Raw genomic sequence first — 26198 nt, 5'->3', positions numbered from 1 at the left:
TCCTCTTGCTCTCGACGTCCATCTTGTACCGTAGCTTCTTCTAGGTTGGTTCCTTGGTACCTAAGCACACAAAGCATCTCCGTTTGAGGTAGTAGCCATGTCTCAAGTGGGTCAAAGGGAAGTTCAACAAGGAGAGAGTTACCCTCAGATTGAATAGCATGTGCTCGAGCTCTTGTCATGGGTCCACTTGGAGCTTGTGTAGTTGAAGTAGTGTCCATGGGGATGATCGAAGGATGCTCCGCATCAACATCCTACGAGTAAAACCAGACCTCGAGTTGTCCCGCGGTGGCCCCGCAGTCTGCTCGTTTCGGACCAACACTCGGAGGAGCACTGGCCCGGGGGGGGGGGGGGGGGTTGATTAAGAAACTAGGGGTCCGGAGAAAATCCCCTATTTAAATTTTAGTTATGTTAGGCAAATGGTAAAACCAATGTTGGGCCTTGCTGGAGGAGTTTTATTCAAAGCGAAATGTCAAGGGGTTCCCATAAAACCGACCGCGTAAGGAACGCAAAATCAAGGAACATAACACCGGTATGACGGAAACTAGGGCGGCAAGAGTGGAACAAAACACTAGGCATAAGGCCGGGCCTTCCACCCTTTACCAAGTATATAGATGCATTAATTAAAATAAGAGATATTATGATATCCCAACATAATCCTGATCCAACATGGAGCAATCTTCAACTTCACCTGCAAATAACAACGCTATAAGAGGGGCTGAGCAAAAGCGGTAACTTAGCCAAACAACGGTATGCTAGGAAGGGTGAAAAGGTTAGAGGCTGACATGGCAATTTGGGAGGCTTGATAAACAAGTGATAGGTAGCGCAGCATAGCGATAGAACAAAGCAACTAGCATGGCAAATGATAGTAGTGAGATCCAGGGTAACAGTCATCTTGCCTGAAATCTCGCTAGGAAGAAGAACGAGTCCATGAAGAAGACGAACGGGTGAAGACGAACCAAGCGTAGACTAACGAATCCTAACGATCGCAATGAAACAGGAACTATCAAGAAGAAGCATAACCGGAAAGAAGCAAACAACATGGTAAACACACAACACATAAGCATGACATGATGCTCAACCAAGTATTATGCATGACAAGGCTATATGATGCTACTCATGAAAAGAGATGATGCAAACAAGAACAACACATCAAAGCAAGTTTAAATGAGGCCGGAAATAACATATAACAATTCCGGTAAGTCCTCATATGCAAATTTCGAAATTGGTCCAGATCTGAATAAACCTTATGTTCAAGTTGTTAAACAGCAGGTTAAGATGCACCAAGATGATCTACACGAAATTCTAGTCAAGTTACATATAAAGTTCGTTTAATTCAGAGCTACGGCCTAGAAGATATGAGCAAAACAAGCAAAACATGGCATTGATGCAAAATGCATTCAAACATCAAGCAAACACTCTCAATACATGAATGCAACATAATAAGATGAAACTACATGCAAAATCAAGCAATTTTCATATAGAGCATGCTCAAAACGGAGCAACTGTGCAACACATACACTTCAAACAAGATATAACAACAATCTGCCCAAACAGAAACTAGGCACTTTGCAATCATCAAAAAGACATGCTACAGGAATCATATGAGCATAAACTTGACATGCACTTCATGAACAGATAACATACTTCAAATATCATTAAGATTCAGGTTCATAGGCATCAATATTAAACCAATATGATCAATGCAAAAAGCAACTTTATAACACAGGGACATATAAATGAGCAGAGTTAATATGATGGCAATTTGAGAGTAAGAAAGAGACAAGCTACAACAAGTATACATAGCAACCAAGGGCATGGCATCAAAGTACACATAACAAAGAGCAAATAACCTCAAAGCATAATATCACATATGACTCATGGATTAGTGGGAAACAACATGACAAGATTGAATGTTGAAACAGTTTCAGCAAGTGTAAAACAACAATATTATGATAGCATGTTTGCAAGCATGGAACAGAGGCATATGATATCCAAAATTGCGCTCTATGAACAGATTGATGTATTCTTCTTCCCAATACCAAAATTTGCATCCATCCTACACAATACATATATGAGTGTAAGCAAAACGAGCCAAATTCGAAAGCACAACCGAAGCTAAACTAGCACATACCCATTGTTTGCGCACTTGACGAACACCCATTCGAGATGTCCCGGCGTTGTAGACATGTGGTGCAAGACCTTCCGTGAACAGTCGTCGCACTTTATGGGCGACAACGGTGCGCCGACGAGCCTTTGGGCCAGCGCCGAGCCTGGACGACGACCATTCGTGTATTTCCCGGTGAACCGGCGACGGGTTCGATACGAACGACTAGAGGCGGAGTCAATACCTACATGCGCCCCGGGGGTCTTGCCGGGGCTTTGCGGTCCGGTACCCGGCCAGTCCATGGCAGGGCGTGGCCTCTGGCAGCCCGGGTGAGCTCAAATCCGGCCGGATCTGCTCCAAATCCGGCCGCCAGATGCACTGAAATTTGGTGGTCGGGGTTGGACAGCTCCGGGCGTCGAGGATTCGAGGGCTGGGAAAGAGGAGGGGCTGGGGCTTCGCGGGCGTGCTGGATAGCGCACGTCTGAGAAAAATGACGATGATGGCGGGGCAGGGGTGGGTGAGAGGGTGTGGCTGGAGAGGGGGGAGGAGAATACAAAAAGGGGCGCATGTGTCCTCGACGGGCGAGCCAGGGAAGGATATGGGCACGCGCCACGCACCATCCGCGCGTGACCGTTTAGCCGAAAACGCGGCCCAACTTTAACCGGTAGCAAACGCGACCTAACTTTGGACCATGAATGAATCGAAAGCGGACGAAAAACGGACGACGGTCCGCTTGCTCCCATGCATTGGACGACCTGTTCTGTCCGGCGGACGAGGCGGACCATTTGGGGTCCCGGGTTGGAGTTGGCCTCAGAACCGGAAATTGGGGCAAATTTCACAATTTTGACCTCGGGACGAAATCAAACCACAGAATGAACTGCCTGTGAAACTATTTCACGCTGATCACCTTTTTGTGTAGCGCCCGCCACGCAGGCGCCACACCCTACTGTGCAGCGCCTATCTCTTGGGCGTTGCACATCCGTCCATCGTGGCAGGCACTGGGCCCGCACCCAGCAGTGCGGCGCCTTCGAGCTAGGCGCCACACATGTAATGTGCAGTGCCTAGCCCTCGGGCGCTGCACTGTGACTTATCTAGCCACTCGGCTGGCCCCTCCTCCCCCACACACCCCAACCCGAGCTTTGCCCCCTCTACCACACTCTCCCCCTCTCAAATCCTCTCCCAAATCTTGCAAATTTGGCGAATTTGTCCGTGGATTTCAAACTCAAACCCTCCCTCAAGGTAATCTTCTCCGATCCCCTTGTTTTGATCCAAGTAATGTTATCAATTTGCTCATTTGTTGCTAGTTTGGGGAAGCCCTAGTTTTGTTTGGATCTAGAGATTTGCATGGAGATGTGAGATGTTTGTTTGCCAATTTCCTATGATTAGGCTTTGTTAGTATGTTAGGGTTATTCTTATGGGTGTTCTTATGTTGATGCTAGGGTTAGGTTTAGGCTAGGGTTATGGTTAGGGTTAGGGTTAGGGTTGTTGTTTGATATATATTTTAGGGTTTGTATTCCTTGTTAATCCTTGGATTAGTGCTCATGGAAGCAATGTTACGTTGTGTTGTTTGAATGCTTATAGGGATGGGAAGAACATGTGTGTTTGTTCATCATGGGGACAAAGACGCCTTCTTGAAAGGCAATATTGAACCGGACCCGGATGAGCTTGACATGGTGTCTGATAGTAGTCCTAGCTATGCGGAGCTGTTGCAACAAGTGAGGAAAGATTTGAATTGGATGGACCCTAGTGATATCGTTGAGTTGGAGGGAAGGCATAATGTAGGTTTTGGAATGCACATCCGTTGGAAGACAATGCATGTCAACTCGGAGCAACGTTGGGTTGCATACAAGGAAACGATGGCCGAATCACTAGACGAGGCTCTTGAGTTATTTGCAACGAAGAAGGTTGATTCAAGTTTGCATTTGGACTTGAACCAGAACCCCTCCCCTTTGGTTACTAGTAGACCCCCACCCTTGAAGCGAGATGAAATTGTTGAACCTCTTTTGAACCAAGAAGTGAGGCCAACATTGAGCCCGTTTACAAACAACCAAGATGAAGCTTTGCAATAGGAGAATGATGAGTATGCGGACGATGACAATGAAGTTGATATCCATGACAACAATGTGGGCGATCTCGACAAATATCATTTGCAAGAGACAATGGACCATTCCATCCGTTTTTCCCGTGCATATGCATCGGACTCGGTTGACGATGGTCCCGACGAACAAGTTGATGCAGAGGGGTTCACGGTGAAGGAGGCCAAAGCTTTCGAGAAGTTATTCGGTCGGGATCATCGGACTACATTGTTCAAGGATGTTAGTCTCGCGGATGAAGCCGTGGTAGATGGTGGCCAATGTATATCTTTTAGGGTTAGGCCAAGCTCTCACCATGATTTGGGAGACGACAAGAACCGGATTGCTAAAGGGTCTAAGTTCGAAACCTTCTTGGAATTGAAGATGTGGCTCGACAACTACTCGGTTACGCATTATCGTCCACACAAGGTGGTGAACTCGGACGTCAATGTGCGCTACACGGTTTCATGTGCATGTGAAGATGAAATATGTCCATGGATTGTGCATGGAAGACCATGGAAAGGAGGTCCCACTTGGCACGTAGTGAGTTGTGTGCCAACTCACATGTGCCGAGGCAAAAGGTTGGATAGCAAGATTGTGTCCCAAGACCACAGACAACTCACGTATGAGTTCATCGCTTATAGGCTCTCCAACTCAATATCCACACTTCCAACAATGAGTGTCCAACATGTCATTGACCTTGTGAAAGCCATCTTTCATTACAAGGTGAAGTACGGCAAGGAATGGAAGGCGAAGCAAGCCGCATTTAAGATGTTGTATGGTACTTGGGAGGAAGCATACAACCGAATCCGTAGGTTGTTGTTAGCCATGGTCGCGACAAACCCGAGCATGGTTCATGTGGTCGAGCCTCATGGGCACCAAACAACGGTTCATGAAGGAAGGAAAGTCCGAGTATTTGGCCGTGCATTTTGGGCGTTCGAGCAATGCATGAGGGCTTTCGAACACTGTAGGCCGGTCATCGCCATTGATGGCACGTTCTTGACCAGACAATACAAGGGCACCTTGTTGGTTGCAATAGCAAGTGATGCCAATAACTGGGTGTTGCCATTGGCATTTGCTTTGGTTGAGGTGGAGAACAATGACAACTGGGAGTGGTTTTTGGGTCTTTTGAGGATGAAGGTGTTACCCGCTCAGAGGGAAATTTGTGTCATATCGGATCGACATCAAGGAATTCCTAACGCGGTGGAGATTGACATTCCCGGACATGCTCCGTTGCACCATTGATGGTGCATGAGGCACTTTTGTTCGAACTTCTATAGGGCATGTGGCCTTAAGGAGTTGGCCGATGATCTTCAAGATTGTTGTCTCGCTTTATCCGACAAGCGGTTCGCCACTTTATTCAACAAATTGCTCGCACACAAAAACCTTGATCCCGGGGGTCAAGACTTTCTCAATAGGCACATTCAATACCGAAACAAGTGGGCACGTGCTTTCGATGAAGATGGCCGGAGATACGGTCAAATGACAAGCAATATGGCCAAATGCTTTGATAAGGTGCTCAAAGGTGCACGTGGATTACCCGTGACGGCAATAGTTCAATACACATTTGACAAGATGAATGCGTACTTTCTAAAGTACTTGATGGAAACGGATGCACAGATAGCGGGTGAGAACCCGCGCAAGTACAAGTACAAGTTCCCACCCAAGGTTGATGAATGGTTGGAATTTGAATCACGGAAGGTTGACTCAGAAGAAGCTATATTATATGATAACGAAGAGTGGAAGTAGGAAGTGAAAGAGCCAGGAGGAACCACAAACGATGGCCGCCAACATGGAGGTCGGGCTTTCAAGGTGTCGTTAACACAATGTGATTGCTCTTGCGGGAGGCCATTGTTGCTTTATCTCCCATGCTCACACTTGTATACCGCCGATCGCGTTAGGAATGTGGACATAAATCACCCACGCATCGTGAGGGAGTCGGAGTTCTCGATCATGACGGTCAAGAAAACATGGGCTCCCCGCTTTCACCCATATTTTGACCAATCACAATGGCCGGAGTACCATGGCACTCAACTATGGTCGGATCCAGAGTTGAAGGTTGTTAAACGGGGTAGACGTAAGACAAAGCGTCTTAGAGGCGACAAGGATGGATGGGGCCATGGAGGTCGCTGCGAAGCGGGCAACGACCAATTCCAAGAGCCTCGTGAGAGCTCTCGTTGTGCGGAGTGCAAAGGTCATGGCCACAACAAAAGAAAATGTATGAAACCAAGGAAAAGGTCCAAGAAAAATGATGCAAGCACAAGCCAACAAGGAGCTACACAAGGAAGCCAACAAGTGCCAAGCCAACCAAGTGGTAGCCAACAAGTGCCAAGCCAACCTAGTGGTAGCCAACAAGTGCCAAGCCAACCAAGTGTTAGACAAAGAGGATCTAGGCAACAAAGAGGTTGGCAACTAGGACTTACAAGAGGCTGTGGTGGTGGTAGAGCTCGTGGTGGTGGTGTAGGCCATGGTGGTGGTAGAGCTCGTGGTGGTGGTGTTGGCCATGGTGATGGTCTTGGCCGTGGTGATGGTCTTGGCCTTGGTGGTGGTCTTGGCCTTGGTGGTGGACTTGGGCGTGGTGATGGACAGGGACAAGGTCATTATAGAGGGATGTTTGGATACCTCAATGGACCATTTTCGTATGTTGCTCACTAACTATAATGTTTCATATGTTCTTGTTTTTCATATGTTCTTATTTTTCATATGTTCTTGTTGTACATGTCTTCCATTTGTTTTTATTGTCTTTACTGACCATTATGTTTCACTCATTGTAGGTATGGCGGCTTCCCAACCCAACAAACCAACAATGAAGGAGGATGGCGAAGATGAGATGGACGGATGGTGGGAGAAGGCTGCGAAGAAGCTTAGAGATGAGGATGCAGCCGCACTAAAGAAGAAGAAGTAAGAGGAGCTTGAGAAGAAGAGGAAGGAAATAGAGAGAGAGCGACAAATGCGATGTACGCTAGGGAGCAAGCGTTGGTGAGGAAATGTGAGGAGGCACAGAAGAAGAGTCAAAAGGATTTTGAAGAAAGAACCATGAAACTTTGGGCATTCGCAACTGAAAAAGAGGAGAGGAAGAACAAGAAATTCATGGAGAGGGTGGTTAAGGAGGCTCACCTCATAAGGAAAAGGGAGGAGGAAGAGGAATAAGAGAGGAAGAAGAAGAAGGGAAAGGGGCCTTCTGTTGCTCTCTGTTGCTCCAGTTTTGTCCAAAATTTCGCTAAGTGTTGATGTGGCGCCTAGCTTGCAGGCGCCACACTGTATAGTGCAACGCCCACGAGCTAGGTGCTGCATTGTACAGTGTGGCGCTTGCATGCTAGGCGCCACACAGGTCTGTAACTTGCCCTGCCTTCTGTTGCTCTAGTTTTGTCCAAATTTTCGCTAAGTCTTGATGTGGTGCCTAGCTCACAGGCGCCCCACTGTACAGTGCAACGCCCACGAGGTAGGCGCTGCGCTGTATAGTGTGGCGCCTGCAGGCTAGGCGCCACACAAGTCTGTAACTTGCCCTGCCTTTTGTTGCTCTCTGTTGCTCTGCCTTCTGTTGCTCAAACTGGGTCATCTTAAGTCACAAATAGTTGCATCACAGAATAAACAGTAATTTCAACATTACTATGAGCTAAGACATACAATCAATTCAAGTTCAACATTTCCTAGAGTGACCATCACGACAAGTTAACATTACTAAGAGCTTCAAGTTCAACATTACCACCAACATAGATTTCAACATAGAGTGACCATCACGACAAGTTCAACCTAGAGTGACCATCACGACAAGTTCAACATAGAGTGACCATCATGACAAGTTCAACATTACCACCAACATAAAGTTCAACATAGAGCTACAACCAACATAGAGCTACCATTACAAATACAGGACGATGACTAGTTCCTTCAGCGCTTTTTGGCTCCCCCCTCTTGACTCCCATCTTCTTCACCTTCCTAGGAAGAGGAACCCGCTCCGGCTCCGGCTCCGGTTCCTCCACGTCATCCAAATAGTCATCCAAAGCCGCCATCCGCGAGGTGCCGGCCGTCCTTTTGCCTCTTTGGGTGAAGTCTGCAGGTGTGTATTTCTTGATTACCTTCCTAGGCTTTAACTGGTATGCAGACCGAACCTGGTACGTCCCCAAGGTCATATCATCAGCAACCTATGCATCAACAAAAGATATGGAAAGACTGTGTGTGAGGATATAGTTAGCAATGCATCAACAATTGGATATATGCTCATGCAATACCTCTTGGGTGATCACACCCACATCCTCATCCTCCAAAGGATCACCATGGCCCTGGCCCGAAGTGGGATCTGATGGTGTCGCCGACCTAGACCGTTCTGGTGATACATACTCGGGGTCACGACAACCAAAAAGGTTTGATAGCCACCTTAACTTTTGGCCCTGGCGCTGCAACATGTACAAGTGAATGAGACATTGAACGTAGCAAAACATGTTAAGTGCTAGTTTGAAGGAGATGTGAACCTTAATGAATGCTCGAAGTGCACCTTCCCCATCGCTTTTGCCAGTCGGGGTTGTTTCTGGAATAGTCTCGGTCTCATCAGCTGCTTTCTTGATCTGGGCACGCTATGAACAGAAACGGTATTAACGTGTTAGGCAAGCGAAGATGAGAATAGTGCGAATGGAAAAGCAAAATGGGCAAATACCACAAAGTTTATCATTGGAGCTGAAAGGATCACTAAGTTGCCTTTCCTCACTAATGCATTGTACTGGTGCTGGGCTAGCTCATAAAATACTGTCGGATCTTCCAAAATCTCCTCAGCATACGCCGGCTTGCATACCTCCACACGGGTACTTCCAAGAAACCATGTGAGATAATTGTTGAACGTGATCGGGCAGTGCTCACGAAGCTGGGCTCATTTTCTAGCCCTAGCTTGCTCCACACTAAGCGCGAACTGTACGACATACTTCCTGTGATGCTTGGCCCAATCCTTGATCTTTCGCTGCTTTTTCCTATCCAACCTGCAAGTTAGAAACAAAATATTACCACCATCGAAACAACCGAGAAGCCGCTAAGTGCTCAAGGTTAATTATATCTTACCCGTGTAGCACCTTGTCCGTGTCCTCCCACTCCGGCGGGTGTGGCTGGAACAAACCAAACTGGCGGAACACCCGATGTGGCAGGTGAAGCTCAACCGCCCAGTTGCATATGAGTGGGCACCGCATACGCCAGAGATCCCTATCCCTAGTGCACATCGGATTCAGCCTGAACTCTACAGGGTTACCAAAACTCTCTCCTTTTCCATTTGGCTCCCATTCCACCTGCAAAATGGGATAGAATGCAAAATTGATATCGAGTTACGATAGAAGCATGATAATCACTTATGCAATGTCGATTCACCTGCTCAGGCGTGATCGCATCTAGCTCGCTCTTGTACAACTTGTACATGACCGACGGATCATCCGTCGTCTCATTTAACACATCCCACTTGTAAGCCCAAGTGGGGAGCCGTAGTGGGTCGTTTTTGTCGTCCCAATCCTTGTACTTCACGGTCTTCGATCGTCCAACCGGCAAACGCTCCCAGCTCCATATGGAAAGTGCGAGCATACAACCACCAATACCTCCAGATGGCCTACAACAGGCTTCGTCCAGCTGCACATAAAAGAGAACATTGTTGAATTAACAGCAAGATCGCATTTATAATGTAGCAATGAAGTGAAAAAGAAACAACTTCATACCTGTCTATACAAGTAAGCCAGTGTCGCCGAACCCCAACTCCATTTGCTATCGAAGACGGTCAACGCCTTCAGCCACATCCATGGAGCATTCTTGCCTGTGCCATCAACAAACATAGTCCTGGATATCACGTACCACATGTAGACACGAGCATATGTCTTGACCGTGTCCTCATCAGCTTCCTCAGGGCAAGTACCAAAGTGCGATGTAATCCACGTGAAAGGAGCACCAGTTGCGACTCTTTCCTTCTTCTTGTCTTCTGCTTCTGGTTCCCGAGGCTCCGGAGGAACCATACCGATAAGGGCATGCATCTGCGCGCGCCACCCATCAGAATCGGTGTTCATACATAGAGGATTCCCATCGATAGGAATATCGGTGATCATAGTCATATCCTGGAGCGTCACGGTCATCTCCCGGTCCGAAGATGGAAACTATGTGTCTCCGGCCTCCAATGATCAATAAGCGCGGTGAGTGCTGCAACATTGTTGGGTGGCGTCGACCGGCTGACCAACTGAATGAAAGGGAGAAGTCCTGTCTCCCTTACATATGGTGTGTACCACTCATCATAGCGCATCCACCCAAGGATGACCCCGTGAGACCGAAGCTTCAGAGGTGCAAGCTCCTACAAACAAACAAACAAATCATTACATATGGGGCATTTGTGTTTGAAATAAACATGAAATTCATAACACCGGCAACTTTCATTATTACCCGCTGCTCCACCGACATAGCGTACGACCGGTGTTGTTTGTCTCTGTGATCATCGAGAAGCCAAACCATCCTAACAATTTGAAAAAAACTTTTTTGTCAACACAATTATCTTTTGAATACAAATAAACTAAAATACGCCTACTAGATGCAAAATTCAAAGTATATGTATCCAAATCATTCTTTTCAATACAAATATATTTCAACACAAATAAACTAAACTAGGCCTACTTCATGCAAGATTTAATACAAAACTCTTTTCCATATAAAATAACATGTCAACCTATGTACTCAAACCATATCTTGTCAATAAAATATACTAAACTACGGTTGCTAAATTAGGTACATGCAAGATTATAATACATGCAACATTCAAATCTAATCAAATCAAACAAGGGTTCCTCAAAATCTTCAAAATAACATACATTATATAGATAGAAAGAAAGGGATCAGAGGAGGGTACCTTCTAGGATGGATTGGTGAAGGCATCCACGGACCAAATCGCCAGATCTGATGGATTTGGGAGAGGGGATTGAGAGGGGGAGTGGAGAGGGCCGCCGCCACAGCTTCTTCTGTTCTGTAACTGCTGCAATGGGGTGGGTGGGGGAGGAGAGGGCCGCCGCGGCTGGATCTAAGTCACAGTGCAGCGCCCGACGGCTAGGCGCTGCACATTACATGTGTGGCGCCTAGCTCAGAGGCGCTGCACTGCTGGGTGTGGGGCCCAAGGCTGCCACGATGGACTGGCGTGCAATGCCCCCGTGCTAGGCGTTGCACTGTAGGGTGCGGCACCTGCGTGGCGGAAATAGTTTCACGGGTAGTTCATTCTATGAATTGATTTCATGCAAGATTAAAATTATCAAATTTGCCGGAAATTGGCGTCGAAGGATATAGAAAAAGAAGAGAGACTAGAATGACTTGCGAGCAGCCGATCAGATCTCCACCATCGTCGTCGTCTCCCTCCCAATCTCTCTCATCTCCATAACTCTCGCACGCACGCACACCCGTCTGGCTCCCCCTCGCCAACACCCAATCCCATCCCATCGCGCAGGCAGGAAGGCAGGCCGCCGACCGCCATCGCGCGCGAAATCGGACGCCTCCACCACGACCCCCCGGCTCCGCAGCCGGAGGCGGCGGCCGGTGCGTGTTTGGCAGGTAGGCTCGCCTGGGCGATATGAGCGGGCACGACTCCAAGTACTTCTCCACCACCAAAAAGGGGGAGATCCCCGAGCTCAAGGAGGAGCTCAACTCCCAGTACAAGGTCACCCTCTTTTCCTCGCCGTCTCTCCCCTGTCTATCTTCTTGTGTGATTTGCTGTGCCCGAGGATCGATTGGCCTGGATCCAGATCTGGCAAGGGTGTTGGGTGCCCACGCGCGGGCGGTTTGAGATCTGCGAGTTTTGGTTGGTATCCCACGTGATTAGGTTCTGTTCCGAGGATTGGAATTTGCGGCAGAGTGACGATCTCGGGGTCATTTTCTTCAACAAAATGTACTTAAATATGCCGAATTCAGTTCAGACGGATTTGAGTTTGAATTGCTTTAGAGCGAGATGAATGCACTGAGTTCTGATCCATTTCGGGGCTTTTCAGTGAAAGCAAGATTAGATCGAATATAGTGACTGCTCGATGTCTGGTTAGCCAAGCTCTCGAGGGTAAATGAATACGTTTTGAATAAGGTAGAAATTTTGGAGTTTATGTGCGGGGCCGTGCATTACTTCCATCTAGTTTATTTTTTATATCCATGACTCCAGATATGCATCAATATGCATTGGTGTAGCTGTAGAAATGGCACTTCGCTGCTGATAAAAAGGTGTTTATGCTTTATATTTATCTATGCCATCTTTGTGGTTTTCCGCACACGGTTAAAACAGCAAGGTACTCCCTCCGTAAAGAAATACTTTAGTGATCTAAACACTCATCTTAGGCTCTATCACTTCTCCATGTTTTGCAAGCAAGACAAGCTACATCATTTTGATTTGGTGGTCTAGTGGTTTTGAGACGCCATCTCTAGCCCACGGTCACAAAAATATTCTGTCGCCGTTCTAGCTACATTTTGCAGTGCTGCACGCTGTAAAATGCATGTTCTAATGCATAATTAATGAACATTTGTACCATATCAGTCTTTAATATGAAATATTCTCAGGGATGAAGTATGCCATGTAGCAAGAATGGTTGGACTACATACTGTTGTCAGTCATTCACCAGCCATAGATCCCATTTTTGTTTTCTAATTTTAATGCAAGAATAAATGATGTAAGACCATATTATGTGTTCACTTCTGGCATCTGAGGCTTTGGTGGAAATATGGTTTGCAGGACAAGAGAAAAGATGCTGTCAAGAAAGTGATTGCAGCGATGACCGTTGGAAAAGATGTCTCATCATTGTTTACAGATGTCGTGAACTGTATGCAGACTGAGAACTTGGAGCTGAAAAAACTAGTATATTTATATCTCATCAACTATGCTAAAAGTCAACCAGATCTAGCGATACTTGCCGTGAACACATTTGTTAAGGTGAGAAATTATAACCATATTACTAATGAACATTTATGCAGAAAAATAAAGCTATAACATGTGTGAAACAAACCATGCAGAAGCAGCAACTAATAAGAAGATTCAAAACTTCTGCAGGATTCACAAGATCCAAATCCACTGATTCGTGCTTTGGCTGTGAGGACAATGGGTTGCATCCGTGTAGACAAAATCACAGAGTATCTGTGCGACCCTCTTCGAAGATGCCTCAAGGTGTATATTGGTGTTTGTACACTCCTTTAAAAAAAAAGAACTGTCTCCCATTGAATTCAGCCTATACTTGTGTCTTGAATTTTTTCACAGGACGATGATCCATATGTGCGGAAGACAGCAGCTATTTGTGTTGCTAAGCTTTATGATATAAATGCTGAGCTAGTGGAGGACAGAGGATTTCTAGAGGCCCTCAAAGACTTAATTTCTGACAATAATCCTATGGTGGTTGCAAATGCTGTTGCTGCTCTGGCAGAGATTCAAGACAGTAGTGCTCGTCCGATCTTTGAGATCACCAGCCATACATTGACAAAGCTTCTGACTGCTCTGAATGAATGCACAGAGTATGATGCAGTTCTTGCTATATTGGGTTCTGAACCCCCATATTTTTCTAGAGTAAGCTGCTTATCATATTTGATAATTTTGCAGGTGGGGACAAGTTTTCATTCTTGATTCTCTGTCAAGGTACAAAGCAACAGATGCAAGGGACGCAGAAAATATAGTGGAACGAGTTACACCCCGTCTTCAACATGCAAACTGTGCAGTTGTTCTTTCTGCTGTCAAGGTACATTAGCCTGATTCACATGTACTAGAACACAGTAAAGTTTTAGAAAGTGTTGCATGCAGTTGTGTATGTGGTATTCATTAACCATAGATTGGCACAGTGCCATATGTACTTGTATTGATATGTCAGGCCTGAACAGGGGCGCTGCCAGTTCTCTCTGCATGGGTAGCAGGGTAAGGAAAAACTTATCTGCAAGTACCCAAATAACACATACTCATATTGATTATTTATGGGCTTATTTAACTAGGTAACAAAGTTTTTTCTTTCATCTTAAGTGTATCCTAATAAATCATAGGAAGAACAAATGGACTGTGACATTGGATTGATTTTCATGTTCCTGACCTTTTAGTTGGAGGATGATACATATCCATTTAAGTTGGAACGCTGGTTCTGGTACTATTCAAGACAGCAGTTGCTGTTTGTTTTTGATTTTGCAGAAAGAGTTAACCTGTTGGTTATCTCTTTCACACAGATAATCCTTCTACAAATGGAGCTCATTACAAGCACTGATGTTGTCCGGAATCTCTGCAAAAAAATGGCACCCCCTTTGGTTACTCTACTGTCGGCAGAGCCCGAGATTCAGTATGTAGCATTGAGAAATATCAATCTGATTGTTCAAAAAAGGCCTACAATACTTGCACATGAAATTAAGGTGACATTTGTTTGTCTTTGAGCTATTCTTATTCATCAATCTATCATGCCAGTGTTTCTGTAACTCAATAGTATGTTTGGCAATAGGTCTTCTTTTGCAAGTACAATGACCCAATATATGTCAAGATGGAAAAGTTAGAGATTATGATAAAGCTTGCGTCAGATAGGAACATTGATCAGGTACATAATCTTCTTTCTTATGTACTCCCTCCGCCCCGAAATACTTGTCGTGGAGGTGGATAAAACTGGATGTATCTATAACTAAAATATGTCTAGATACATACATTTCTCCGACAAGTATTTCCGGACGGAGGGAGTACTAATTTACTGTTGTGGTTATGATGTTGACTTGAGTGGAACAATATTTTCAGCTACTGCCTTGTGTTATTATATTCCTGTCTCGTACATAACAGAATTACAGAGATTGTAAATAAAACTCTGCAGGAACAAAAGTCCATCACCTCAAGTGTGAATCTTACCATAGTTAAATTTATTAAGCATCTTATTCTTTTCTGATTATAGTACTAGATCTGTTTTCTACAAGTTGCCATCCAGAAGTTGACTGAGCTCGTTATAGGTGCTATTGGAGTTCAAAGAGTACGCCACAGAGGTTGATGTTGACTTTGTGAGGAAAGCTGTACGTGCGATTGGAAGATGTGCAATTAAGTTGGAGAGAGCTGCTGAAAGGTGCATCAGTGTCTTGCTTGAGCTGATCAAAATAAAGGTTAATTATGTCGTACAGGAAGCTATCATTGTTATCAAAGACATCTTTAGACGCTATCCTAACACGTGAGTGGTTTGCCTGGAAGCTCAACATTCTATGTTTTTGGAATTATGGAACTACAGAGCTCTTCTTTTGTGCTCAGCATATATTTTTGTAAAATAGTAACCTTTTTCTTGCCAAAATATGCAGATATGAGTCTATCATCGCAACACTTTGTGAAAGTTTGGACACTTTAGATGAACCAGAGGCTAAGGTATTGTCTATGAATGGTCTTTGTAATTTCTTGCATGTTTTGTTCACTTACATGTTATTTTCTTATACAGGCATCAATGATTTGGATAATTGGAGAATATGCCGAAAGAATTGACAACGCTGATGAACTCCTTGAGAGTTTCTTGGATACATTCCCAGAAGAACCAGCATTAGTTCAACTGCAGTTGCTAACAGCGACTGTTAAGTTGTTTCTTAAGAAGCCAACTGAGGGGCCCCAGCAGATGATACAGGTTACTATTCTCAGTTCCTTTGTTTACTCTTGCAGATGATGGATACACTAGATTGCGGAGCAAAGAATAACTTCTTGGCATGGTGTAAGAGAGTCTTTGAATATCTCCTTATTTGATACCATGGCATGTCATGGTGTTCAAAAAGGCTTGTTGAAATCTTTACAGCATTGAGCATACCTTGAATTGTGTTGCAACATTAATAATTAGAATACTCAATTTTTTGGGTTGAGAACTAGAAATTTGGTTCATAAGGGTACACTATATTCAATTTCTCTTGGCTGAATGAATGAATAATGGCCTATTCCAATTGAATGTATGTCCTGTCCCTAACAAATTCTGTTTAATATGTGCTACAGTTTTCTGCCTAATCTGCTTCATTTTCTGTAGGCTGTTCTCAATAATGCAACAGTTGAAACAGACAATCCTGATCTGCGTGATCGAGCTTACATATACTGGCGACTTCTTTCTACTGATCCCGAGGTATTGAAAGTTTACACTTCACACCTTCCTATCCTTTGTCAGATATCCCTGTGACCACTGGGTATGTGTGTGGCTTTGACAGGCAGCAAAAGATGTTGTTCTGGCAGAGAAGCCTGTGATCAGCGATGACTCTAACCAGCTTGACTCTTCGCTTCTTGATGAGTTATTAGCAAACATTTCTACATTATCATCAGTTTATCACAAGCCCCCAGAAGCCTTTGTTAGCCGTGTTAAGGCAGCTCCTAGGGCGGATGATGAGGAGTTTGCTGATGCTGGAGAAACTGGGTATTCGGAGTCACCATCTCAGGGAGTGGATGGGGCATCACCGTCCTCTAGTACTGGCACTTCATCAAATGTACCAGTGAAGCAGCCGGCAGCTGCAGCCCCAGCAGTTGCTGCTCCGATCCCAGATCTCCTAGGTGATTTAATGGGTTTGGATAATGCCCTGGTTCCTGTTGACGAACCTACAGCATCTTCAGGGTCAGCGAAACTTTTTGTTGTTTTTGCTCCAAGTTTTAGTTTGATGTTTTATTCATGTTATACGGTTCGAGCCAGTTTTTCTCCAGTTTGATTTTTCTGATTGTTTTCCCTGCAGACCTCCACTGCCTGTTGTATTGCCTTCAACCACTGGCCAAGGTCTCCAGATCAGTGCGCAACTGGTGCGACGGGATGGCCAGATATACTATGATATATCTTTTGAGAATGGGACCCAGGGTGTATTAGATGGATTTATGATTCAGTTTAACAAGAACACATTTGGTCTTGCAGCCGGTGGACCACTTCAGGTGCAAGGATGTCTATATATTTTGTAAGTTCTGTGTCTAAATTTCAGTTTCCTGTACTGAACTTGGTGTCGGTTGATGAATAAGGTTCCTCCACTCCAACCTGGGTCCTCAGCCAGGACGCTCCTAGCTATGGTTTTCTCCCAGAATGTCTCTCCTGGAGCACCGAACTCGCTACTGCAGGTTGCAGTGAAGAATAATCAGCAACCTGTGTGGTATTTCAGTGACAAAGGTTCGCTGCATGTCTTCTTTGGTGAAGATGGCAAAATGGAGCGAACGAGTTTTCTTGAGGTGAAATCTACTACGAGTAAATCTTTTCTTCTCTGCGGTAGTTGCTGTCCTAGTTGTTTTGATTTGCTTAGCTGTTTTTGGTCTGTTGGCCTTAGGACTTGTAGAGAACGCCTGTGGCGAGTGAGTACTCTTCCGCTATTATATCCTTGTTAATCTCTAGTTTGAGTTGGTTAAATCTGATTGCAGGCCTGGAAATCTTTACCTGATGACAATGAATTTTCAAAAGAATACCCCAATTCTGTCATCAGCAGCATAGATGCCACCATTGAACACCTTGCAGCATCAAATGTGTTCTTTATTGCCAAGCGGAAAAATGCAAACATGGATGTGCTGTATCTGTCTGCGAAGATCCCCCGTGGGATTCCATTTCTGATAGAGCTTACTGCTGCTGTTGGTGTTCCTGGTGCCAAGTGTGCAGTCAAGACTCCAAACAGGGAGTTTGTGCCTCTATTCTTTGAAGCTATGGAGTCTCTTATCAATTAAGTGACGGTAAACTTGAAGATCGGTATTCCGTCAAAATTATTCGGTCATGAGCATACACAGGTGTGCTGTTCCATGGAAGTTAGTGTGAATTGTATTGTGTTGTTATTGTATTACTATTAGATCACCGTATTTAAACTGTTAGTTTTTTGGTTTCAGAATTTTCCTCTAGGGATACTCAACCTGGACATTTTGTGCCGCATAAATTGTATATCGGCCTGAACATTTTTTCTTGCCATGTCATAGCACATGAAAATACGTCTTGTTTCTTTTTGGTTTGACGAGTAAACATGACGTTTTTTGACGGCAGAGGCAATGCACATGTAATATTGTTTCTATGTTACATGAGCTACGGTATACTAATTGGTAAGGTGCGGCCGCTTTTTTTTTTCATGCAAAGCAAATTTGAACTTCAATAGATATATAACAATATTACGATATGATCGAAACTGGTAGGTTTCACGACCCATCGATGCAAAAAATAAATAAATCACACAAGAGTTTTCCAACGTGTTGTAAAAAAAAAACAAAAAAGAGTGCCAACGTTAAACGATGGGGATTTCCGACCTAAGGGCATCTCCAACGCCATGCATCAGAAAACACCACTGCTAAATGTCTGAATACATTTTGCTATCCAGTGTTGCTATCCAGTGTTGCATCAAATGTAAGAGGACCGGTCCAGACATCCAAATTTCACCTAAACGAAAACAAACTTGTGGGACGTTTGGAGGAGCCCGGACGCCGCGTGACCCATCTACGCTGGCAAAGACCAAAAGAATTTTGTGCTGTACATGGGGATCGAACTCAAGTTCTCACACTAATCCTGTAATACCGAGACCAATTGAGATAGCAATTGTTAGTGTCTTGAAAGAGAATTCAACTCATGATGACATAGTCTCATCTCGACTATTTACATCCATCCACACCAGTTAATATACGTGCAAAATTTGCACCTATCCAGAAGCTGGTTGCTGGATGATTACCACCTAGGTGGTGGCTGATGAGATAATGGATGTATGCAGATTGTCATGGAGTCTACCAGAGACACGATGCTATACGAAAACAAGGCAAGACGTGATACAAGGAAGGAAGATGCATGCTATTCTTGGGAAGATGAACAACGATGTACAATTTTCATGGGAGATCAGCGGAACTGACAGGTTGAATTAATGTACATTTTTGCTCTATCCTTAATACATGGCACATGACATCTTGACAGCCTGGGGACGCATGAGTGTGAATATACGATTGAACTGCTATCCTGGAATATTCACTTTTACTAAAGTCCAAAAATACTACTCCCCCCGTTTCATAATATAAGAGCGTTTTTGACACCACACTAGTGGTTATGCTACACTATAAAGAACTACAGTAGAATTGTATTTATTTATTTTTCCTCCTTTGCAAGGTTGTCGGCACATGTTTCTATAAATAGTGTGGATGCAACTTATACATGGTTCATCTTTCATGTAAACGATTTTTGACTCTCGGCATGGAGCCAAATATGCAGAACTTGAAAACGAACCTTTAAGTAAGTTTATAAAATTTCTGCAAATAATACTCACATGCTTATGGATATATACTACATATCACTAGATTATTGATAAAAAAATACGTTGTGATGCCAGCTAAACAATTTTTTTAAATTAAAAGATTATGCTTGCTGCAACTATTACTCCTCTTGATTCGTTTGCTTGCTGCTGCAATTATTATTCTAGGTTAGTTTGCTTGCTGCTATTACTTCATATTTATTGAAGTTCAAGAATGAACAAATAATCTAAAGAATGACCTAACAATCAAGAGGTGGTTGTTCAGACAGATCAATTTACTTGAAATCATACCCCATATGCTGATGAAATGAACCAATTTCTTATCATCAGCGAGCGTTGTCCAACGACATGGTTCCTTGATCTGGCAGATTCATAGAAACCAATGTTTTCTCCTGTTGCAACGCACGGGCATTTGTGCTAGTTTCACCTAAACGAGAACAAACTTGTGGGACGTCTGGAGGAGCCCGGACGCCCGCCGCGTCGGACTTTGACACAGTTGGCCCACCCTAAACCCCCTTCCTAGAGCCCTTCCCCCTCACTCCATACCTTCCTCCTTGGCCTGTATCCGCACCATCAAAATTGCAGCGCCTTTACACCACTTTGGTTGCCGATCAGTTCTTGTCGGACCTCCGCTCCACCCAGGCGCCTTGTACTTTGTTACCATTGCACCCCGGATCGGTCCGCAGCGCAGGTATCGCCGCCCCCTGCCGACGTCATCCATGGCAAACACCATGCCTGACAAGTGTTCGACCAAATGTCATTGATTTTCCTTTGACTTTCTCCTTGTTTAACATGAATCAAGCACGATGGCAGGGTACTCGGTGAGGGAGGACGCATTGTTGTGCAAGGCGTGGTTGGCCACAAGTATGGGGTTTGTAGGCATGAAACAAAAGAGCACGATATTTTGGCAACACGTGCATTCTTTGTTTCATGAGCACAAGCACTGCACGCCCTTCAATTTGGATGTGATCCATTATCACAATGTGAAGTTGCTACATCATCGGTGGTACACCATAACACAATCATGAAGTCGTGTGATTGCACAAGTAGAAAGTGTTGGAAATATGCCCTAAAGGTAATAATAAATATTATTAATAATTTATATGTTTATAATTAAGTTTATATTTCTGTACTATAATTCCGATGATTCTAGAATACGAGAGAAACACAGTGGAGATAAGCACCAAGTCCTTCCGTACTCTTGTCTCTAAGACTAGCTTATGTGTTGCATGATGATCATGTTTCCAAATCATAGTGCATTGTTGAAGTAAAAAGGATGATGACAACAATCGGGGCACATTGTTAACAGAACAATGGTGTTGGACAGACCCAAGTGAATGGTATACTATGAGATCACCATCGTCATAGTGTTATAAGTATACTCATGAAAGTGTTAACATATACTCACATCCTTAGACCATGAGAATGTCGAATACCATCATGTCGACCGTTTACTTTGGGGTTGTCAAACATTATCCATAACAGGGTGATTATGATGGTAACTTTCAGGTACATCAGAAAAGTACGTCTAGAGACTCGATAGTTCAAGACTGGGATTTGCTCTTCCAAAAATGGAGAGATACTCTGTGGGGCCTCTCGGTATTACGGTGTCCGTCATCGTCTGACCAAACACAATGATAAACGATCACGGGGTACGTGAATACAAAAATGATAAAACAGAAAAAAATCGGTAACAAGGATAACTTGGTATTGTGATCAAGTCGGTGCTTCACAATGATACCGACAAAAGCCCCACCTTGGATTTTGTTAAGTATCATGAAGCGAATGGAATCGTGTACTTAATCAAAAGGTTTGATCGATAAATATATCCATGTGAATGTTGGAATAAATATGGGTGTCCATATCCCGTTATTGATTATTCACCGGAAGGTGTTTCAGGTCATGTCTACGTATTATCGAATCTGCAGGATCACACAACTAACGCTTTGAGGTGTTAGAGAACTAGAGGACAAAGGAGAATAAAAGAGCGGGTTACAGAAGTGTTCCAGATGACTCTAGAAGTGTTCCGAGAGGTTTCAAGAGGTCCTAAAAATGTCCTAGAAGGTCATGGAATATTCTGCAAAGGTTTGGAAGGTTTCAAAACCTTTCGAAAGGCTCTAGAAGTTTCCTCATGGGCCAATGTCTTGTTGCCTTGGGTGGTGGTGGTGGGGGGGGGGGGGTGGGGGGGTGGTACCTGTCACGCCCAATATGCGACCCTATCCAAAAGGAACTCAAAGGTCCCACCAAGGATAGACCCGCATATTGAAACGCTTTTGCAAGGTGGATATCATTACATCAACATTACATAATAGATGGGGACACATACAATAGGCATACAATGCCACATGAATACAACATCGCAATACATAAGAGCATCATCCGACTATGGATGAAACGCAAACAGAAACTCAAACGACATCCACCCTGCTAGCCCAGGCTGCCGACCTGGAACCTATCCCCTGATCGAAGAAGCAGAAGAAGAACTCAACACAAGCAAGCATCGCTCTCGCATCATGATCATCGCACAACCTGTACCTGCAACTGTTGTTGTAGTAATCTGTGAGACACGAGGACTCAGCAATCCCATTACCATGGGTATCAAGACTAGCAAAGCTTAAAGGAAAGGAAGGGGTAAAGTGGTGAGGCTGCAGCAGCGACTAAGCATATATGGTGGCTAACATACGCAAATAAGAGCGAGAAGAGAGCAAGCAGAATGGCCGTGAAACTAGCAATGATCAAGAAGTGATCCTGAACTCCTACTTATGTCAAACATAACACGAAACCGTGTTCACTTCCCGGACTCCGCCGAGAAGAGACCATCACGGCTACACACGCGGTTGATGCGTTTTAATTCGGATCTTGTGTCAAGTTATCTACAACCGGACATTAATAAATTCTCATCTGCCTATAACCGCAGGCACGGCTTTCGAAAGATTATACCCTGCAGGGGTGTCCCAACTTAGCCCATGACAAGCTCTCGCGATCAACGAAGGAATAGACCTTCTCCCAGGAAGACCCGATCAGACTCGGAATCCTGGTTTACAAGACATTTCGACAATGGTAAAACAAGACCAGCAAGACCGCCCGATGCGCCGACAATCCCGATAGGAGCTGCACATATCTCGTTCTCAGGGCAACACCGGATAAGCGAAGCGTACAGGAACCGACGTAACCCAAGTTGCCAAGGGATGGCCCCGCACGGTGCTCTAGTTTGGACTAACACTTAGACAAGCACTGGCCCGGGGGGCTATAATAAAGATGACCCTCGAGAGAGCGACTCCCAAGGGAAAAGTAGGTGGTGGTGAGGCAAATGGTAAAACCAAGGTTGGGCCTTGCTGGAGGAGTTTTATTCAAAGCGAACTGTCAAGGGGGTCCCATAAATCACCCGACCGCGTAAGGAACGCAAAATCCGGGAACATAACACCGGTATGACGGAAACTAGGGCGGCAAGAGTGGAACAAAACACCAGGCAAAAGGCCGAGCCTTCCACCCTTTACCAAATATATAGATGCATTAATAATATAAGAGATATGTGATATCCCAACCAAAATCCTGTCCACCATGGAGAAATCTTCAACTTCACCTGCAACTAGCAACGCTATAAGAGGGGCTGAGCAAAAGCGGTAACATAGCCAAACAACGGTTTGCATAGGAAAGGTGTCAACATTTAGAGCCTGACATGGCAATTTGGGATGGCTCGATAAACAGGTAATAGGTAGCGCAGCATAGCGATAGAACGAAGCAACTAGGCATATTGCAAGCATCAAAACAATATGCTACAGGACCTCAACAAGAAAACAAAAGGCATGGGCATGAAACTACTAAATGCATAGATCAAAAGTCCTTTACTGACCATAAGCCAAAAAGGATCAGAAAATATGATGGCACCCATGTAAACATGGCAAGTTATATTACAGATTCAAACATGGCAGGAACATAATTACGAAGGCATGTAGATGAGCTTGTGCAACTCACTACAAAGCAAAAGATGACATGGCAAGGCAACCAACAGTAAGATGGCATGTTTGTGAAGCTAGGAATGGCAAGAGCAAGGCCATAGGGTGCATGGAACACTAGCAAAACACATGGAAACAACTGAACTTAATGTTAACAGGTTGACAGCAACATTATGAAGCAACTTTGGAGCAAGATATGAACAATCTACAACAAGCTATAAATGCAACCAGGGACATGTATGGTTAGATGATGACATGTAGATCAAAACATATTTAGAGCACATCTCCAGATTATGCATAGAATGATTAGTAGCAACATGTTTACATGGCATCACGAAATAACAGATTCAGCCTAGCAAAACAGCAACATCATGTACACTACGTAACAAGCTCGATTCACTCACCACAAGTCATTGCATGACAAGATAAGCATAGCATCATGAAGAAGACATGTTTGTGAAACAAACCAAGTCAAGAACAAGTCCATAGCATGCAAGGATCAACTACAACAACCTTGGCCAAATTGAATAACATGTAAACAATCTGCCAGGAAACATTTTGAAGCAAAAGTAGAGAACAAAAATGACATGCTAGAGCAATCCATAATTGCAACCAAGGGCATGAATGGATAGACAATAACCACATGTTCAAAACATCCTTACTGAAGTATCTCAAAATATGCATGGATCTCTCTGTAGCATCATGTTTACATGACATCAAAATAACAACAGAACATGATCTAAAATCAGCAACATCACGATGCCTAGTTTGCATGATTGTGCTAGTCACCACATTGATCAAAAAAATACATGGTAAGAACCTCTGTAAAGAAGACATGTCATAGTTCAAAACACATGTAGACATCAACCTCATAGGATGCACACATTAATCATGGCAAAAATGACAAAAGAGCTCGTTCTGATAACAAACAGCAGAAAACATCATGAAGCACTCTTACAACGATGATTCAGGCACCAAGATGACCTCAAATAAATGTGATGCAATGGCATGAAATTATGTACTCGTCGAGGCGAACAATTTGACATATTACATGCACGAAACGAAGCTACGGATGCAGAGATACAACATGACGAACATGACATGATAATGTGCAAAATCTGGGACTTAGTCGTTTTTCTAAAAAAAACCACGAGCGCCAGATAGCTATAACGTGCACTGGGCGGGGTTTAGGCGGGGCTCACCTAGCAGGCCAAAGCCCAGGTTTGAGGAGATGGGCCCTGGGGCCCATGCGGTGGCTGGGCTCGTCCTCCTCCTCGATCCCGCCTGGATCGAGCGAGGCAGGGGAGGCGCCACGACTCCGGCGAGGCGGGACGCCGGCGGACGGCGGGGACGGGGCGGAGACGGGAAAAGGCGGCGGGATCCGGCCGCTGCCTTGCCGGATCCGGCGACCGGCGGCGGGGCTGGCCTGGTGGCGGAGGCGCAGGCGAGGCGGACGGCAGGGACGCTGCGGAGCTCGGCGAGGCGCCGGCGGAGGCGACGCGCGGGACGACAGCGGGGCTCGGGGCGAGCGCAGGTCAGCGAGGACGGGAGGCGGAGTGGATCCCGGCGCGGGGCGGCAAGGCCGCGGCCGGCGGCGTCGGCGGGATGCCCCGCGGCGGCGCGGGCGGGATCCAGGCGGCGGCGGACGGGGGCGCGCGGCGGCGCGACGCGCGGGCCGGGCGGCGGCGCGGGATGGTCCCCGCGGGCTGCGCGCGGGCTCGGGCGGGCCGCGGCGGCTGGGACGACGGCGGAGGACACGCGGCGGTCGGCGATTGGCTGGGGGGAGCGGGGCGGACATGTCCGGGCGGATCCGGACGTGTCCGGCGGCGGAGAGGAGCGGGGCTAGGGTTTCGGGGGAAAACATCCGCGAAAATGAAGAGGGAGGACGTTTTTATAGCTAGAGGGAGTTAGGGGAGTCCAAATGAGGCACGGTTTTTGCCCACACGATCGTGATCGAACGACCGAGAGCATGTATGGGAGTTAGATGGGTTTTGGGCCACTTTGGAAGGGGTGTTGGGCTGCAAAGAGAAGGGGCTTTTATGGTTACCCGGTTAACCGTTGGAGTACCAAACAACCTCCAAATGGCACGAAACTTGACAGGCGGTCTACCGGTGCTATACGAAGGCCGCTTGGCAAGACTCGGTCCATTCCGAGAAAGTTTAATACCCACTCACGAAAAGAGAGAAGAGGGGGACGCCGGAGGACATAGGAGTGCCGGGTTGCAAAACGGACAACGGGGAAAATGCTCGGATGCATGAGACAAACACGTATGCAATGCAATGCACATGATGACATGATAAAAATGCAAGACGCAAGCAAATGACATGGCAACGACGGCGAATAACTGGCAGACACCTGGCGCATCGAAACCGGGGCGTTACAACACTCCTCCACTAACAAGAGATCTCGTCCCGAGATCTTAGGACCGAGACGGAAGGGAAAAGGGATGAGGTGAAACAAGAACTCGAGAAGAAGCAAAGAATTGAGAGCATTCGAGAAGAAGAGAGGAACGACGAGAATGACGAGAATCGAAAACTCACGGAATTAGATAGACTATGAAACCACTCCGGTTAGAACGAGATAAGAAACAAATAAGACTGAAAGGATTTAGGCAGCGCTCCGGCTGAAACATGGAGGAATAGAACAAGAACTTCACAAGATGGAATTGCACTTGACGAGATGAATATGCAATACCTCCGGAAGAATTGAAATAGAAATGAAAAGAACTTAGTAGGAAGGATTGAATGGAGTTGTCGAGAAAACTCAACAACGAAAAGAATAAGCTTGTTGTGGGCTTATGGATAACATCTCAAAAATTATGAGGTGATAACCGACCGCAAACGGAAATGATTGGATAGCTTAGAAGAACGAAGAAATGCAAAACTCCACTTCAAAAGAATATGGAGAATT

At 45.3% G+C, this 26198-nt stretch overlaps 1 protein-coding gene across 1 annotated transcript; it reads left to right on the top strand.

Moving 5' to 3' along the window:
• Positions 1-11480: 11480 nt before the first annotated feature.
• On the top strand, positions 11481-18055 carry LOC123092138 (beta-adaptin-like protein C). The gene is made up of 15 exons (XM_044513826.1): positions 11481-11827; positions 12881-13078; positions 13196-13309; positions 13400-13650; positions 13736-13871; positions 14344-14523; positions 14610-14702; positions 15100-15311; positions 15436-15499; positions 15570-15749; positions 16137-16229; positions 16312-16709; positions 16825-17014; positions 17099-17302; positions 17489-18055. The coding sequence occupies exons 1-15, from the start codon at positions 11741-11743 to the stop codon at positions 17783-17785; spliced, it is 2697 nt and encodes an 898-aa protein (XP_044369761.1). The 5' UTR covers positions 11481-11740; the 3' UTR covers positions 17786-18055.
• Positions 18056-26198: the final 8143 nt, after the last annotated feature.

Source organism: Triticum aestivum, chromosome 4B, assembly GCF_018294505.1.
Source record: "Triticum aestivum cultivar Chinese Spring chromosome 4B, IWGSC CS RefSeq v2.1, whole genome shotgun sequence".
Taxonomy (NCBI): Eukaryota; Viridiplantae; Streptophyta; class Magnoliopsida; order Poales; family Poaceae; genus Triticum; species Triticum aestivum.
Note: the sequence above shows the minus strand (reverse complement) of the source record. Positions and strands in the feature narration are given on the sequence as shown.

Bases quoted from the DNA above. Each gene is read 5' to 3' on its own strand.
- LOC123092138 (XM_044513826.1), top strand. From the start codon at position 11,741: ATGAGCGGGCACGACTCCAAGTACTTCTCCACCACCAAAAAGGGGGAG. The intron at 11,828-12,880 runs GTCACCCTCTTT...TATGGTTTGCAG, and splicing joins AGCTCAACTCCCAGTACAAG to GACAAGAGAAAAGATGCTGT. The intron at 16,710-16,824 runs GTCAGCGAAACT...TTTTCCCTGCAG, and splicing joins GAACCTACAGCATCTTCAGG to ACCTCCACTGCCTGTTGTAT.